Here is an 18,952-nt window from a genome sequence, read left to right as displayed (position 1 = left end):
AAGTGACCTCTTCTATAGCAGAGGAGAAGATCAGAGACTTCCTCTCTGAAATAGGTGAAATACAAGGTGTCTGACACAGAAGACACAAGTCAGAAGAAAGGTAGCAAACTGAAAATGAGGGTTAACCAGAAGTCTGTCTATATACATTTTGAGACACTCCAGCTCTTTTTTACAAACTGGTATAGAATCTTATAAAATATTACAACTCTGGAAACAAACAAAAAGGACTCTAAAAGTTTCCACAAAGAAAACAGGTTCCATACCAAAGATTATGAATCCAAACAAATCTTTTTTTTTTCTTTCACTAATACTGGAAGCTAGATGCAGAAGAAAAAGGGAGTAATGCTTCAAGTTTCTGAGGGATAATAATTTCCAACTTAAAATTCTATGTTAATAAACACAAATTACCCAACTAAGAAACTAGAATAAAAATATTTTAAGACATTCAAGGTCTTAAAAACATTACCTCTGTCTCCTCTTTTCAGGAAACTAATAGAAGATGTATACCAGTAAAATTAGGGAGTATACTAAGAAACAGAGAGAGGGAAATCAGGAGACGGGATCCAATGCAAGATAGCAACAAAAGAAATACCCAGAAGAAAACAAAAACTAAACAAAACAAAGCAAAAAAAGAAATACCCAGAATGACAACCATGCAGGCAAGTCAACTAACCACTTCATACTAGAATAGGTCAGAAAGTTCTTGAACAACACTCCCAAGAAGATATAAACAGAGCACCGAATGGGTGAGAACCATGTTACTCTTACAGTGTGTGTGTGTGTGTGTGTGTGTGTGTGTGTGTGTGTGTGTGTGTAATCGAAATTTAGGAAAACAAAACAACTCAGGACATCCACCATGGGATAGATGAAAATCAGGTCTTGTGTATCAGTCAGAAACCTCTCTCCCATAAATAATGTCAGGTCCCTGACCTGGTGACACTTGGAGTTCTTACCCCAAACTGCTGTTAAACTATTTGGTTAAACATTCTCACCACAGGAAAAATTAAAATAAATAGAGGAAATAGGAGTAAATTAAACCTGTGGTTTTACTACTTCACAGTTATATTTGGGAATTAACATGTATTTGATTATTAGAGTACTTATATTGTTCAGAAGAATCTTATACACTGTAGACTCTTGATATATTAGCTTCAAAAAGAATTTAAAATGCAATTTTATATGACACAATGATATGTAAAATATACATAATATTAAATTATTGGCCATGCAGTTTGTGGATTTAGGCTTTTTAGCTGAAAAGTATACTAATTTAGCCAAGTTTGCAAATATATTGGAATTTTTGTAAGGACTTGGGAGTTGCTATAGTTTTAAGTTTAATTTATTAGGTGTATACAAATTGTTTTAAGTATTGAGAAAATTTTGCTTTTTAAGTCAGGTGTCTTGAGTCCTTGAATAAAAATTAGGCTCAGTTGGTTAAGCATCCGACTTCGGCTCAGGTCATGATCTCACGGGTTCCTGAGTTTGAGCCTCCTATCTGGCTCTCTGCTCTCAGCACAGAGCCTGCTTCAAATTCTGTCTCCCCCTCTCTCTCTGCCCCTCCCATGCTCATGCTCTCTCTCAAAAATAAACATTAAAAAAATAATAAAAATACATTAAAATTATAAATGCAATTTTAAATTAAGGCAATTTAACCAAGTTTTAAATGTAGCTTATGCATTTAGTCCTTTCAATTTGAGTTATATAAAAAAGGGGGTGGGGGGGCGTGTAAGTTTACAAACATAATAAGACTTTTAGGTTGAATTTAAAGGTTTACAAAACATAAGGTTATAAAATGTTACTTTTAAAAACTTGGACAGTTCCCAGGATTTCTAAATATAGTTAGGTAATTAAGAGTTATACAATCACATTAAGTTGCAAACAGTTCCATTCAGTAATTGACGTGCTCAATGCCAACATAATAATCAAAACCCTCAACTTGATTTAACTTTAGGGATTGTCTTCTGCTCCAAGCTCAAGCTCACTGCAAATGAGAAGCCTTGTGACATGGAGAGGGGGTTCAATGCTTCTCTTTCTTTACCTAGAGATGATAGTACCTTACATGCTTGTTAAACATAAAGAAAGGAAAGCAAAAATGCTTACTTGACCATTATATCAAAGATGAGATTCTCATAGGTGTTTGTTACCATGTACCCCTTTTTCTAAAAATCCAGTAGTACAACTGTGGAAAAAATAAACCTACAGGAAAATTTTATATGAATTTGTGACTATTTAACCTGGAAAGTAGAGTTCTCTCAGTTCAATAATTTCATGATCTTCTTCAATAAGAATAATCTATATTTTATGACTATTTTAAAGTGTATAAAACTTTGGCCTGCAAAGTTTATGAAGTATTTACTCTGACTCTTCCTAATCTTTCCAGTCTCATGTCAAGAGACAAGCGTCAGCTTGCTGCACACTGAGTCTTCTCTACTAGAACAGACTAAATGAAATATTTTATACACAGTGGATACTAAAGTTCTCATGGTTATGCTTTATTATAGATGCTGGAAAATAACCTACCATTCGTTTTCTTGATAAAGCAGCAAAAAAGGGAATGGAAATAACATCTGAACAAAATTAGTTGACTGATACAGGGAACAGAGGTAGCAATTACAAAACGGAAAGTCTTTTTTGTGAAATGATTTTGATTAAATAAAACTGCTCATAAAACCAGAGAGAAGACAGAAGGCAGGTCCAGGCAAGTATTCCTGTAGCAGGGACATTTATAAAATTATCACATCTCTTGGTATCACTCTTCTCTTGGTAAAAACTGACTGATGCAGAAAATATGATAAAAAAAATAACAGTTTTAGTGATTTCCCTCAAAATTAGAGTGACTGAAGTAGAACTTGAGTTAAATTTGATTCACAACTACGTACATACTATAATGCATAAGGACCTAGACCATAGCAAACTTGTTTCCTGTTGTATCGCCCTTGTCTAGCTGTTGGGGAAGGTCATTGAAAAGATGTGACTGACAGGGGGGCCTGAGTGGGCCAGTTGGTTAAACCTCCGATTTTTGATTTTGGCTCAGGTCATGTTTGTGGGATTGAGCCCCGCATAGGGCTCTGTGCTGACAGCACAGAGTCAGCTCGGGATTCTCTTTTTCTCCCCCTCTGCCTTTTCCCCACCTGCACGCCAAAATAAACTTAAAAAAAACAAAAAACAAATGTGACTGCCAGCTGATCTATAAATTGGGCCCAAGTGATCTGTCCCCTCCAGTTGGAATGTGGGTTGTTTGCTTTTCATGCAAGCTTTGCTATCCCAAAGGCTACTGCAAGGACATAGCCTTGAGATAATGATATGGTGTTGAGAACACCTGCACAATATACTTGACTGAACCCAATTAAGGCCTCTCTATATAAACTTTTCAGATTGGGTGGGTGCAGGGGTTCATTAGTCTTTCCACTATGCAAGACAAGCCTCATAGGTAAGTACCCTTTACTTAGTGAAGCTGCCACCTTCCAACCTGGAATGGCCTTCCCCTTTGTCTCTCTGCCCTCCATGTTCAGAAGCCAGTTTCGGATTACACCTGGAAAGCTCCTAAGGAGGTTATAAGTCAATGCTAGGACAGTGTACAAGCTCAAAAATACTGTTAGAGTAAAAAAAAAAATGAAATTTAAGCAAGATTTTGCATTTTGTCAGGACTGTAATTGAGATCTGGGTAACAGTCTTGGATTCATTAACTATTAGGAAATTACTTAGGTTCTCTGAATTTATTTTCACTTCTGAAAAGTGAAAATAAAATTTACCATTAGACCAGGTACCTTGAGATGCTGGCAATATAAATGTGAACAAGAGGATGAGGGGAACTAAGGGTAGTAAAGATGAAAACAGACAAACGAAACTAGTAAATGAATATACAGAATAGTGATAATGAATGAAAAACAAGAAAAAAAACAAGGTGCTACAGAAAAATCAGATTCCACGAAAATAAATATGCAGTTTTAAGCACATGATTAGATCTCATCTCTTCCTTGCTAAATTATGAATTAAAACCTGAATATGAAAAACGTAATTCAAATTCTTGAGTAAACAAAGTTACATCATTAGAATGTGATATTTACTACAGACAGCAAGACTGAAGAAGAAGCACTCCACAGATACTGGTCCCAGCATGCCTGAGGAGGTAGTATGGCAGTCAAGAGAATGTTCTCCAGCCAGAAAGATCCATGCCCAATATCACACTATTTAAGCACAGTACTTAACTTCTCCAAGCTTAAGTTTTTTAACTTAGTTGGAAAATGAGGACAATATAGGCACCTACTCCACTGGACTGTGATGAAGAGTAAGTGAGATAGTGTGACAAAGTTATAGTATTGGCATTTGTATAGTTATGGCATTTCCATAAAATATATAGATTAATGGAACAAGACAGCCCAGAAATGAACAAAGGACCAAAAATACGTAAGGAAGAAAGTAGAGTCTAATAACTGGTGTTGGGAAAACTGGAGAGCCACATGTGAAAGAATGAAAGTGCATAATCTTACAGTACTCACAAAAATCAATACAAAATGGATTAAAGACTTGAATGTAAGACCCGAAACTATAAAACTCCTAGAAGTAAACATAAAGGTAAGCTCCTCGACACTGACCTTGACAATGATTTTTTTTTTTTTTGGATTTGAAACCAAAAGCAAAAAGGAAAAATAAACAAGTGGGACAACATTAAACTAAAAAGCTTCTGCACACCAAACTATTAACAAAATGAAAAGGCAACTTATGGAATGGGAGAAAATACCTGCAAATCATACATCTGATAAAGGATTAGTATCTGAAATATGTAAGGAACTTAAACAGCTCAACAGCAAAAAAAACAAAAGAATCTGATTTAAAAACAGGCATAGGCACCTGGGTGGCTCAGTCAGTTAAGAGTCCAACTCTTGATTCCAGCTCAGGTCTTGACCTCACAGGTGCGTGAGTTTGAGCCCAGAGTTTCTTTTTTTTTTCTTTTTTTTTTTTTTTTTTTTTGTCAGGGCAGAGCCTGCTTGGGATTCTCTGTCTTCTTCTCTTTGCCCCTCTCCCATTCTTTCTATTAAAAATAAACATTTAAACAAATGAAAAAACAAAAGAACTTCTTCCAAAGACTTACAAATGGCCAACAGGTACATGAAAAGGTGCTCAATATCACTACAGCAGGAAAATGCAAATCAAAACCCTGAGACACCACCGCACACCTGTCAGTTTACTGTCATCATGAAGACAAAAGATAACAACTGTGGTCAAGGATGTGGAGAAAAGAGAACCCTCTCACACTGTTGGTGGGAATGTAAACCAGTGCAGCCTCTATGGAAAACAGCCAGGAGGTCACTCACGATTTAAAACAGAACTACCATATTATCAAGCAATTACACTTCTGGATATACATCCGAAGCAAATGAAACCACTATCCAGATGAGATATCCATTGCAGATACCCTCCATATCCATTGCAGAATTATTTACAATAGCCAAGACGTGGAAATACCTTAAGTGACCACTGGCAGATGAATCAAGAAAATGTGGTATATACATACAATGGAACATTACTCAGCCATGAAAAGAAGGAAATCTTGCAATTTGGGACAACATGGATGGACCCTGGGAGCATTATGCTAAGTGAAATAAGTCAGACGGAAAAAGACAAATACCGTATGATCTAACATGCGCAATCTAAAAAAAAAAAAAAAAACAACAACAAAAACAAACCAAAAAACAAAAACGAACTCATTGAAACAAAGAACAGACTAGTCAAAAGGTAAAACTTAGAGTTACAAGGTACGCAGGTTCTGGGGATGTAATGTAAGCATGTGAAAAAGATAATGAACAGCATGTGGCATATAATCTCCGTAAAGGATACAACAAAATCATCATTCCTACATTTTAAAGACATTCATCAGATTTGTATCTTACGAAATCGGTATGTTTTTATTTTTTACTGAGCTATTTGTTTTACCCAAACACGTGGTTTGGAAAAAAATCTGTATATTTTCAGAAGGAAAATATATCAATTACAATTAAGAAAAAGTCCTAAAAAGAAGATAACTGTAAGAGGCAATGGTCCAAACAGTTGAAAATGTCATTTCAAGTTTAAGGCTTTTTCAGAAAGTTACCTACTAGTGTATTATATTTCAGAATGGCTGAGCGCAGCAGGATGGGGAAACTTTGTCCAAAAGAACTGTAAACACCTGAGAACACTTTCATATAAGGGCATCTTCGGTAACCAAGCAAGTGACAGTTTCCGGGCTGGTGAATACTGAGGCCCTTCTCTCTCCACCCCAGCAGTAGCCTGGACAAATTCTGAACTCCCCTCTCTGGAGCCTTCACTCTATGCCAGTACCTCAACCTTCAGGTCCTCCGATCCACGAAGGCTACGGTGCTACAGGTAAGGCGGACAGAAAAGAATGTGTCCTTTTCTCGATTCTTTACTCACCCCGAAATCACGATCTTGGCGGCGCGGCCCCACTCCACTATACTGAATGGATTCTGAGAGCAAAGAAAACTAAAACTTTTTCTTCTTACAGAGGGCACCACCCGGGGAACGTCTGCAAACCCCTAAGGAGAAGGGTGCTTCCCACCTCTTCAGACCTGGACCGAGTCCTTCCGCCCCAAAGCACGAGCTTCGTTAAGCCGGGACCGCTCCCCTCAACTCCTCCCCCGCCGCTGACCCGTAGCCCGACCTCACCTGGGAGCAGTTCCACCAGGAGACGGGTTAGGGAAATCTCAGGAAAAGCGGCCCAGCGAGTGACGCCACCGAAGGCACAGTCATGGTCTATCTAATTCTGGTCACCGGCGCACACGCGCCTCAGCCACTGCGCCTCCCGCCTCCGGGTCGTTCCCCCACCACCCCAGCACCGTCGCAGCCTCCCGCATTGCACGCCGGGAACGGCCTACCTCCACATCTCAGAGACTTCATTTCCCAGCATGCACAAACATTGCATGCAGAACTGCACTCTGGGATTTGGAGTCCTCATCCCTCACCTTCTTCCAGTCTTTAACAGAGAGTACAAGGGACCTTGCAGGAGAATCTAAACGCAAAGCATCACCCAAGGTCGTGAAATGTAGGCTCCCCTCGCATCCGGGGCCTTGTTCCGTCTTTAGCTGGGTGGGGAATGGTGTCGCCTAGCTGCCGCTGCCGCTCTTGATTGCACTGGACCAGTTGGCGGGATCCAGAGACCCGGTGGAAGCGCGCTGTGGAGCTGTCGGGCGTAGCGGCGGGACCAAGCTTGGTCCGTGCGGCAGATGAGGGGACGCTGCTGGTTGCCATCCTTGGTTAGGTGGGTGGATTTTGGTGAGAGGGAGCAGCCAGTTTCTTTCCAAGCAGGTTCTTTAAGCCTCAGGGCCCGTATGTAACAGCCTAGCTTCCCTGCTCCCTAGTCTTTGGTTGGCAACCCATTTGTCTTCTAGCTTCGGCCCTGGTTTCCTCGGCCTACCTGCGCCCATTTCAGCCGTTTCCGCACCCTTTTTACCCCCAGTTCCTGCTTCTCCGAATCAGGATTCATTTTCAGCCTTCCAGGCAGCCCCGCGCTTGGCACCATTAGATATTCGAGCGCCTCTAGTGGTAAGGGGGGGCGTAGAGGAGGAGACGCAGAACCTTAGTTCTTATCTAGATGAGTCTTAGGAAGGGAACTTGTAGTTTATTTAGCTGGTGCAGCATCTGCTGGTTTGTGCCAGCTGTAATTTTGATCAAGGCTATATATATCTGTATATATGTATATCTGTCGTACAATTAAGGAGCCATTGCTCTTTGCTAACATCTTACAGTTATAATGATGTAATCTACAAAAACAGTAATGTTGTTTACATTGAAAATGCTAATACCCACCTGTTTTGTTACAGAAGGTAAAGCGCAGTGAAAGATTTCACGATGCCACCTAATATAAACTGGAAAGAAATAATAAAAGTTGACCCAGATGACCTGCCTCGTCAAGAAGAATTGGCAGATAATTTACTGGTTTCCTTATCCAAGGTGCTTAACTGATAAACAATACATAGTTGTGTGTGTACGTACACGCACAACTATGATTAAGTTGTCCACGAAATCAATGAATGTCACAAATGGAAGAGTTCTCATATTTTGCCTAAGGGTTATAAAATATAAAATAGTTGCTTTCTCTTTACTTAGGTGGAAATAAGTGAGCTAAAACATGCAAGTCAAGAAAATGTGATACACCTTTTCAGAATTACTCAATCACTAATGAAGGTTTGTATGCTGTGGGTTTTAACAATGGTTTTGACTATTAGAGGACGTTTAAGGAACTGTTCTTAAATAAGTTAATCTTTATGAAAGTACCAAGATCACTGAAAATGAGATTGCTTCAAATGTGGATTGAGGATTTTAGTGTGCAAAACATTGCTAGTTTCTGTTCTAAAGTTCCTAGAAGAATGTATAAGGGAAACAGGATGGGGGTGTTTAAAAATAACATACGGAGGTCCTTTGTTAATTATGTTAACATAATTCTCAAGTCAGAATGAAAACTATGAATGACTTCTGTAGGGATTTGTTAGGAGGGGGAGAGATTTTGGTGTGAGAGGCCTCATAAAGGGCAAAGGCCAATGAGTATACTGCAGGTAGAAATCACCCTAAATAAAAACTGGGACTAGAAAATGTGCTTATTCTTTACATTTGAGGAGACAGGTGCAGAAAGTTAATAGTAAATTGTAGACAAAATAAATGTTGGGTATAGTTTACAGTAGTCTAAGTGTATTTTATGCTATTGCCTATGAGGAGCTGTTAGGATTTTTGAGCCACAATTGATTGATTCAAAAGTATTCCTTAGGAAGGCTAAACTAGGTATGTTAAAAGGACAGAATGAAGGGAATTGAAGCTGTTTAGACAGAACGTTGTGAAGGAGGTTAAACATAAGATTCTGGACTAGAATAATGACAATTGGAATAGGAAAAGATAGTAGAAAACATTACGGAAAAATTAGAACATTAGAAAAGTTACATTACCACGTATGAGATTGAGGAGAAAAAGAGGAGTCAAAGATATTTTGAAGCTGTCATATCCTTAAATAAGAAAGCCATCTATTCAACAAACATTTACTGAAAATCTCCATATCCCAGGTACTGAAGGCATTAAATACTAGGAAAGCAAATGAAACAAAGTCCTTGTTTTCAGTGCTTTTGTAAAGGCATATTGAAATAACTTTTCTTTTTAAATGTTTAGATGAAAGCTCAAGAAGTAGAACTAGCTTTGGAGGAAGTTGAAAAAGCTGGAGAAGAACAAGCAAAATTCGGTAATGCCCTGGAAGAAGTTTATCATAGTGTCCAATAGGGGACTCCGTTTAACATATTCTATAAAATGTGTGTATTCCCAACTTACTTTGAAAGACATGTCTAGAACTCCTGTTTTATGGATGAGTTATAGAAGTTACTTTCTCTTATGTTACCTTATTACAATCATGATGGAGTCTTTAAAAATAATTTTATTACTTTATTGAAATTTATGTAAAAGTTTGTTTTGAGATAAATCTGACCAATTGAAACTTTTTTTTTTAATAGAAAATCAATTAAAAACTAAAGTAATGAAACTGGAAAATGAACTGGAGGTATGTCCTTTTGTATTTCCCTAGGGTGTAATTGTTAATTTCATTACTTTGAATTAATACTTTTACAATTTTCTGTTGTCTGGAAAATCACAAGAGTGATATTGTGTTCATAATTAATTGTTCAACATATATTTTATATATTTATTACATACCTTAAATTCTAAGAATTGAGCATTCAGTTGTGAACAAAATAAAAACATTAAATAACCTGAAGTTTACAGGCTAGAGGGTTATACAGAAGATTACTAATAACTGAGCTGGCATGGAGGCATATGGGAATTTGAGGAATGGTGACAGAAGGATATGGCAGAAGAAGTAGCTTTTGAGAAAGCTAAGAGCCAAAATATGAATGTAGTGTTAAGGAACCAAGACATTGAAATTCCTGAGAATGTGGGAAGGAATGTGCTACAAAAATTAGCCTTTAAAAGGGAGAAAAGACCTTCTTTTTAATAGGAAGAATGGATGTGTATAGAAGCTTTTATGTTTGTAGGTTTAGTACCTGGAAGTGGAGAGATTGGAGGGATTGCTAAAAATAAGAGGGGAAGATATATGGTCAAATTTTAAGGAAAATTAAGCTTCAAAAATAGTGGAGAATGAAGTGGAGATTAGGAGATATAGAGTCAGATGATTTGAGTTCAAATCCTGATTCTTTTACTTATTAACTGTGAACTGGGAGGAGTTATTTTTTATCCCCTACTGTATATCCATCTCCTAGAAGAATATCAGCCACTCTCAGTTAATACTTACTAAATTAATTCTGAAGTTGGATTCATTCTGTTAGTGTTTAGCCAGGTACCTGCTGTGGAATGGAAGGATAGGGCTGTGGGAGATACTAGTAAGAAAGTGGTTGATGTGGTGATTATGAAATGTCAGCTGATGGGTAAAGAAATCAAGATTTGATTGGTGGGAGAGGTTAGAGAGGAGTCCAGGGATTAGAGGGTCCTGTGAGGTCAGAGGGCAGGTATACTAGGAATCATGAGAGAATGTTTCTGCTGGCACAATGTTCTGGTGTGGGCATGAAAGTGGGAGGCTATAGTGAATTCAAGAAGCATGTAAAAAAAAAAAAAAAAAAGTGAGAGAGAGAGACCAGAATGAGAGTTATATGGATGTGGAAACTGCTTAGTGGGGCTTTTTGTGGAAGACTAGGAGCCATGTGCCAAAAATTCTCAATGAATTTTGAGAGGGAACAGTTGGGAAGTTAGTAGTTTGCTACTACCCTGAGTAGGTAGGGATTAGATAACTGGATATCATGTGGAATTCAAAGCAGCTGGAATTTTCACAAAATGATGGAGGAAGGATAGCCTGGAAGTTGCAGGTTGAGGTAAATCAACACCATGTCTTGACCCTAAGGTCTATGGGATGTGAAAGAATGAGCATCTCCCAATTAAAAGACTTCCAAAGGAATTAGTATATTAAAGGAACCAAATTGGACCTAAGGCAGGGAGATGGAGAGTATGATTCAGTAAAAGGGCTGGGGGTATAAAAAATTTATCTTGATTTTTGAGAGCACAATGGAAGGTTTTCTGAAGGAGGAAAAGAGTGAGAAAAGTATTATATAGGATTAAGACAACTGTATTGTAAAGAGATGAATGTGAGACAGGTAGATGACAAAAGGATGTTTTGGACTATGAGTCCAAATAACAGGAACATGAAGTGAAATGGATTTAATTTGCCATAAGATTTTTTTTTTTTTAAACTACCCCTAATGTGAGGCTCGAACTCATGACCATGAGATCAAGAGTTGAATGCCCTACTTACTAAGCCAGCCAGGTGCCCAATCTGGCACAAGATTTTAAAGATGACCTTAGTCTAGGCCAATCTAGTACAGTAACACTAATCACTTGTGGTTATTTGCAAGTGGCTATTTAAACTTAAATTCATTACAATTAAAATTAAAAATTCAGTTCTGTAGTTGCAGTAGCCACATTTCAAGTGCTCAAAGCCACATGTAGGTAGTGGCTGTAGTACTCTACTGTGCAGAGAACATTTCCATTATCCTAGAAAGTCCTGTTAGACAGCAATGGTCTAAAGAGAGTCTGAGGGAAAGGGCAGGTTAAGAGCACCAGAGGTCAGCGACTGGGTGGAGGCCCTGGTGAGTTGTAGCCTGGTTTCAGAGTTCTGATGCTCAGGAGAAGCCTTCATAGCTCATTGCCTGTGTTCTCTGCCTGTGTGGTTTAGTCTGGGGTCTGTGGCTCAGTGGTTATAATAGAGCCTGAATGATTGACAGTCCATTTGTAGCTGTGGGTGGCTCAGAAAAAGTTTAAGGGCTTGCCAGTCTGGAAACTAAAGCTCAAATTAACAGTTTTAAAAACAGGTTCTTAAGCTAACATGATTTTAAACATCCGGTGCTGATTATAATACAAATTTAAAGTCAGTTTGTTGTTGATTCTCCAATTATAATGAGATTGATTTATAGTTTTGGTTTAATTTAAGATGGCTCAGCAATCTGCAGGTGGTCGTGACACTCGGTTTTTACGTGATGAAATTCGCCAACTTGAAAAGCAATTGGAACAAAAAGATAGAGAATTGGAGGACATGGAAAAGGAGTTGGAGAAAGAGAAGAAAGTTAATGAACAAGTAAGGAACATTTTTTCAATGAATCTTAACCATTTAAGTTATGTAAAAACACCTGATTATGCATTTTATAGTGGTAAGTATCAGTTAGTATGTTTTATGTGAGAATTGATGTACTGTATACTTATCTCTACGGTTTTACATCACTGTTCATGTTGTCATCACATCTTTAAATCAAATTCCTTGTCTTCAAGAGTACCTCAACTTTATGCAATAAATAGCTATCCATAAAAAAGTAAAGGTTCTTAAGTTGTGTTAATGCCAACATTTTGTAAATCAATGCATATTTTAAATCATAGTATTTCATCATTTATACAAATATAGTCATTACCTTTTAGGTTATTCCTTGTTATTTATAAGATAATTCATGCAGTGTACACTTAAATTTAGTTTGAGGGCAAAATTTTTGGCAGATGAATTTGTAAATTCCTGTCGGAAAACAACATGTTTCCTAATTTGCCTCACCTGTCAGTCAACTTATACAAAATCTGCCCAAGTGTGGTAACTGTCCCATTCCAGATTCTCAGAAGCTTTCTCTACCTTTGTGTCCTTTAAGTGAATGGTGTATTACATCCTGAGAATCTTATTTTGTCCATTGTTCTCTTAGAAATAGAAGGTGGTAAATTAAAAAAAAATTTTTTTAACGTTTTTAATTTATTTTTGAGAGAGGGAGAGACAGAGCATGAACAGGGGAGGGTCAGAGAGAGGGAGACACAGAATCTGAAACAGGCTCCAGGCTCTGAGCTGTCAGCACAGAGCCCGACACGGGGCTCGAACTCACGGACCGCGAGATCATGACCTGAGCTGAAGTCGGCCGCTCAACCGACTGAGCCACCCAGGCGCCCCGAAGGTGGTAAATTTTAAATAAACAACAATGATTATAAGGTGATGTTGCTATTTAAAAGAATGTTATAAATTTATTTGTAAGGAAAAACATCCCTATTCTTGCTGTATCCATTTTCTTATATAATTTAGAAGATTCATATGAGTGAGCTATTTATACACTTGTTGTAGTGGAAAAAGTATGGATTAATGGCGCCTAAAGATTAGAAATAAGTTCTTAGAGGATTGTCTGTTTAGTTGACTCAGTAAAACGTAATAGACCTATGGCTTTCTTAATAATCATAAAGGATTTGGGGGCGCCTGGGTGACTCAGTCGGTTAAGCATCCAACTTTCGCTCAGGTCATGATCTCACAGTTCGTGGGTTTGAGCCGCGCATCCAGCTCTGTGCTGACAGCTCAGAACCTGGAGCCTGCTTCAGATTCTGTGTCTCCCCATTCTCTCTCTGCCCCTCCCCCACTCATGCTTTGTCTCTGTCTTTGTGTCTCAAAAATAAGTGTTAAAAAAAATAATCATAAGGGATTTAACCTATGATATACAGTAATGGAATTGCTTGTTGGGATGTTTGTGGTTTTCTAGACCATTGTTCTTCTGTCTAGCCCATGTATTAGTCAACTTTTTTGCCATTCATACCACATACCCTTAGTGAATCACAACTACCTTGTCCATTCTTCTTAGACTACTATCTTTATTCATAGGTACATACACAGAGAGCTTGAATACATAGGCTGTATACCATTCTAGTTGCTAGATTCTTTGAGATGGAATATGAGTATGAGTTGTTGGCAATTTCTTCTTTGCCCTTAACCAGTCATTCAGTTTTATTGAGTATTCACAGCTTGCCAGAGACAGGGCAATAATATTCTGCTTCTTGATATTCATTGTCAATAACAAATGTAACATGGATGATACTCTGGGGTGGGATATCTAAATCAATCTTGAGGTTCAGGAAGTGATTTGTAAACTAAGACTGAAGTAGGAGTTAGTCTGGCAAGGGAATGGGATGGCCTTGGTGGTTAAAGAAATGGCATTCTGGGCTGAAGATACAGCATTTGCTAAGATCTAGAGGGAAGAGATGGCATGGTGAATTCAGGGAACTACAGTTACTCATTCTGGCTGAAATATAAGTAAAATAGCTAGTATAGAACCCTTACTAATTGCCAGTTACCTTATATGCACTCATTTGTTATTCCTCATTTCGTACTTATCATATAAGATAGGTAACATTTCCCCATGCTATAGATGAGTAAACTGAGGCACAGAAAGATTAAGTAATTGTTCATGATTACAGAAATAATAAGTTGTAAGACCAGGATTTAAATCCAAACTTACTCAGTGAGTCTGTGTTCTAAACCACTGTACTATCCTGCCTTCCTAGTTCAAACATTTGTGATCCTCTGGAGAGAGAAGCACAAGTCAGTTTCTTTTTTTTTTTTTTTTAATTTTTTTTTTTCAACGTTTTTTATTTATTTTTGGGACAGAGAGAGACAGAGCATGAACGGGGGAGGGGCAGAGAGAGAGGGAGACACAGAATCGGAAACAGGCTCCAGGCTCCGAGCCATCAGCCCAGAGCCTGACGCGGGGCTCGAACTCACGGACCGCAAGATCGTGACCTGGCTGAAGTCGGACGCTTAACCGACTGCGCCACCCAGGCGCCCCGCACAAGTCAGTTTCTAAGGAATTTGCTCCTTTTCCTAAAAGGAACCAATGAAGAATTTTGAATCCAAGAATATCATGATGAGATCTATATTTCTGAAATTTATTCAGCTTTAGAGAGAGTGGATTGAAGGGGACTAGGAATAGTAAGGAGACAGGTGTGGTAATTCAGGCAGGTGCCAATGATGGACTAATTAAAGTCATAACTCAAGGGATTAAGGGCTGGAGACACGTTTAGAGAGGTAGGTGTAATTGGATGTAGTGAATGATTGTCAGATGAGAGGGAGGAAAGGAGAGGGGCCCCACTAAGGAGGGATGCAAGAGGGGTTTAGAAGGTGTGCAATTAGTTTTCACTTTTATACATGTTGAGTCCAAGGTCCCAGTGGGCATATTCACAAAAGAGATCTATGGATTTGGAATTCATGAAAGAAAGTGTGGATGATGATTTGTGAGTTATCAACATAGATATTGAAGCCATAGAAATGACTGTAAGGCGATCTCTGAGAAATGTCTAATGAATAGGAAGAGGTGCTTCAAGGAACAACACTTTAGAAAGGACAAAAATAAAAAATGTGATGTTTGACAAACTAAGAGAAAGGAGCATGAGTAGTGTTAAATGCTTCAGTGTTCTTTACATCTCTGTCCTTGTTAAAATTTTCCAATTCATAAACAATGGGACTATTTCTTACCTCCTAGCTGATGATGATGATAAGGATGATGATGATGGTGATGATGATTAGTAGTAGTAGGTAAACTCAAATTTGTGTAGCATTTTGCATTTTGTTATAAACTTTCTCTAACCTTTTTATTTTGAAAACTATCAAATAAACATGCATATACTCTTCATATAGATTCCCCAATTATCAAAATTTTACCACATTTATTTTACCTGTCAGTTTCTTTGTTTTAAGAAAAAATCTTTTTTGAATGTTTGTTTATTTTTGAGAGACAGAGACAGAACACAAGCAGGGGAGGAGCAGAGAGAGAGGGAGACACAGAATCCAAAGCAGGCTCCAGGCTCTGAGCTCTCAACACAGAGCCTGATGTGGGGCTCAAACCCACATACTGTGAGATCATGACCTGAGCCAAAGTCAGACTCCCAATGGACTGAGCCACCCAGGTGCCCTTCTGTCAGTATCTTTGTATCTCCCTCTCTTTCTCTTTGCTGCGTCAGTTAAGAGTTGACTGCAGATAAGATGATACTTCACACTGAAATATTTCAGCATGTCTCTCCTAAAAAGTGTATTCCCCAAAATAACCACTATATAATTACCATATGCAGGAAATTTAATATTTATTCAATACTCTACTATCTAGTCTATAAAACATATTTTTTTCTATTGGCCTAATCCCTTCACAGTCCTCCACCCAATATCCAAGGTTCCATCAAGGTTCACATACTGATTTGGTTATTTATTATAGACTTTTAAATGTATTATAATTGCAAACCACTGATATTTTATTTTTTCCTCGAATAAGAGGCAAAAGCAGAAAAGTGAAAGGTCATAAGAGGGCTGGGGTTTGGACAACGGATGAAAAAAATCTATGATAATGGTTATAATATTTGTTTTGGGAAACAAAAAGAGTCATAACTGAAATCATCTATATAAGGAGAAGGAACACTCCATAATTTTTTTTGTTATTTCATGCACTGAGCATTGTGCTGATGACTTTATATACAATGTACTTAATTTTTACATCAACATATGAAACGGAAAAATTGAATTTAAGAGATGGTAAATGGTTTGTTCATATTGTACTAGAAATTGGTGGACGAAGAATATAAACTTGGGCCAGTCTGATTTCAGATTGCTTCTTTTTAACCATTATGTTGTACTGCCTTATATTTCTAAGTAATTTAATGCTCAACAGAACACAGAATATTCTAGACCTGACATAGAAGAACTGCAAAATGCTAAAGATTTTGGACAGAAAATTACTGTTTATTAGATTTTGGCAGGAGTGGGGGTGGATAATCTGTATACAAAACTTTGGTTAGAGTTTTGGTTTTAGTTTGATTATTGAAGCTTTTAAACTTAACCTGTTTTACTTTTCCCAATCCTTAGATTTCACAAATTTTGGATTATTGTTCATGTCTTGGATCAACGTGAAATCCTTAACAGTTAATCATTCTCTACTTCATTAGAGAGGATTTCAAATTTAAATTGATCGGCTGAAAGCCTGGTTTTATATTGAATCACTGCTGAATTTTATTATTATTAATCTTCTTTTTTTTTTTTTTTTTTTTTTTGCTATTTTAGTTGGCTCTTCGAAATGAGGAGGCAGAGAATGAAAACAGCAAATTAAGAAGAGAGGTTGGTAAAAAATTTTAGTAGTTGTGGCAGTTCAACAAAGATACTTGTTAAAAAAGTTTTCGTAAATTTGTACTCTAACTAGAACTGGATTCTTCTAATAATGTTTTCACGCTGGCTGATTTTATGATATGAATTTGTCTCAGGGAAATAGAAAATGAGAGTTGAAGCCATCAAGTACTGTATTCATCTCTTACTTTACGTGGGTAAATTTTGCTTTGTTTTATAAGCCATTCTTTGTTTGCTAACTGACTGTACAACTGGATTTCTGTCTTATCGCTCTTCTTTTACCTACTGTTCTTTTAAATGTTTTGTTTTTTCATGAAATCTTAAAAGTTCTTTATTATTTGGCTCTTTTGAGCCAAATAATATTTATGCATTGTTTACCCTTATAGGAGTTCTTATCTTTTTAACATAATCAAAATATTCTTTGTTTTGTTTGATTATGAGTATTCTTGCTTTCTTTGATCATCCAAAATAATATCTCATTCTCCTATAATTTCTCATTTTGGTTTTAATTTCTAATGCTTGTTTTTTAATTATATATTTCCTTTCTTGTTTCTAATTACATTTTCCCTGTTCTTTTCTGGAGAACAAACGTCTAAAGAAAAAGGTGAGACTTTAAGGGTGGTGATACCTTGGGAATTTCAAGATCTGTTTTGAGATCCCTATTTAGAGGATGAAATTTTTGTTTCTCTGGATAGTTTCTTAATAGAAAATACTGTATTTGGTCTTCTTCCAGAATGAGCAACTTCGTCAGGATATTGTTGACTATCAGAAACAAGTAGATTCTCAAAAAGAAACACTTTTGTCAAGAAGAGGAGAAGACAGTGACTACCGATCACAGTTGTCTAAAAAAAACTATGAACTTGTCCAATATCTGGATGAAATTCAGGTAAAATAGAAGTCATTTCAAGGCAATGATTGTAAAATTTTAATCTTGTTATAATGTAAATCTAGTGTTTGGTCCTACATTTAAATCCTTTAGTAGAAATCTTCAACTATGCATTTGTAAACGTGAAATAAATTACATCTTTGAAGTTACAAATGTTGCAAATTCATTCATTTTATATGCCTATTTTGGGCATTGCTTAAAAAGAACTAAACTTTTTTAGGTGGAATTTGCTTTATATTTAATTTAATTGGTCAAAAACAATTGGTATTACAGACCTAGTAGAAAGAATTCTCTTGATCTAGTAGATCAAGTGGAAAGAATTCTCTGCTCTCCAGCAGACAGTTAAGACTCTGTTTAACTTTAATTTAGTTTAAATTTCAGTTTCTTAAGTTAACTATTACGTTTTTAACTTTATTAGACTTTAACAGAAGCTAATGAAAAAATTGAAGTTCAGAATCAAGAAATGAGAAAAAATCTAGAAGAGTCTGTACAGGAGATGGAAAAGATGACTGATGAGTATAACAGGATGAAAGCTATTGTACATCAGACAGATAATATAATGGACCAATTAAAAAAGGAAAATGATCATTATCGGCTTCAAGTAAGAATTGCTGTTAGATTAACTCATTTGTGCAGACTTCATGTTGTATCATTACTATTTGTGTGAAGCTGAAAAGTACTTTAACTTTCTAGGATGTGTATTTTTGTCTTACGCTGTAATGTATTCTCTTATACTGTAATATGTTGCCATGCTGATCTATTTGTCCGTATGTGTTTCTCTAATGGGACACAAGGTATCCTTTATGTATACCTCATTATTCTTGCCATTTAGGATATATAGTTGATACCTGAATGAATGTGTAGACAGCAATCCGGGAAGCTAATAAATGTGGGGATTTTCTACTAAAGATTCTTAGAAGCCCTGTGGGCCATGAAGTTAAATTTTACACCTTAAAATAAATATAAATATCCTAGAAAAGCAATACATTGCTCATTTTTTACATGGATTAAACTAGTGTAAAACATAGAATAATGCTGAAACATATAGTTCTCTAGTAATGACAAATAATTATACCTTTGTAATGAGACAGAAACCATTAAATATTGCCTCTAACTACAGAACTGCTCCAATAATGAATGTG

At 37.0% G+C, this 18,952-nt stretch overlaps 2 protein-coding genes across 4 annotated transcripts in view; one reads left to right on the top strand and one right to left on the bottom strand.

Annotated features, from left to right (window-relative positions):
* TMTC3 (transmembrane O-mannosyltransferase targeting cadherins 3) overlaps nt 1-7,017 on the bottom strand; it is a 62,195-nt gene extending 55,178 nt beyond the window's left edge. For 2 of the 3 annotated variants that reach the window (XR_006220097.1, XM_042992852.1), the window contains exon 1: nt 6,873-7,017. Coding sequence is in view for 1 of the 3 variants with exons in the window: in XM_042992852.1 (XP_042848786.1) it covers nt 6,873-6,952 (80 nt within the window). In the remaining 2 variants the exon portion in view is untranslated. Of the gene's footprint in view, nt 1-6,663; nt 6,852-6,872 lie in introns of those variants that run through there. The other variant, XR_006220098.1, reaches the window with a different exon arrangement.
* A 26-nt stretch (nt 7,018-7,043) lies between these two features.
* CEP290 (centrosomal protein 290) overlaps nt 7,044-18,952 on the top strand; it is a 91,407-nt gene continuing 79,498 nt past the window's right edge. Inside the window, 9 exon segments of the mRNA XM_042992851.1 lie at nt 7,044-7,255; nt 7,818-7,947; nt 8,104-8,181; nt 9,151-9,220; nt 9,486-9,532; nt 11,966-12,109; nt 16,865-16,918; nt 17,658-17,810; nt 18,229-18,411. Of these exon segments, the coding sequence (XP_042848785.1) occupies nt 7,846-7,947; nt 8,104-8,181; nt 9,151-9,220; nt 9,486-9,532; nt 11,966-12,109; nt 16,865-16,918; nt 17,658-17,810; nt 18,229-18,411 (831 nt within the window). The 5' untranslated portion in view covers nt 7,044-7,255; nt 7,818-7,845.

Source organism: Panthera tigris, chromosome B4, assembly GCF_018350195.1.
Source record: "Panthera tigris isolate Pti1 chromosome B4, P.tigris_Pti1_mat1.1, whole genome shotgun sequence".
In the NCBI taxonomy this organism is placed as follows: domain Eukaryota; kingdom Metazoa; phylum Chordata; class Mammalia; order Carnivora; family Felidae; genus Panthera; species Panthera tigris.
The sequence above is the reverse complement of the archived record's forward strand: the minus strand, read 5'-3'. Positions and strand labels throughout refer to the sequence as shown.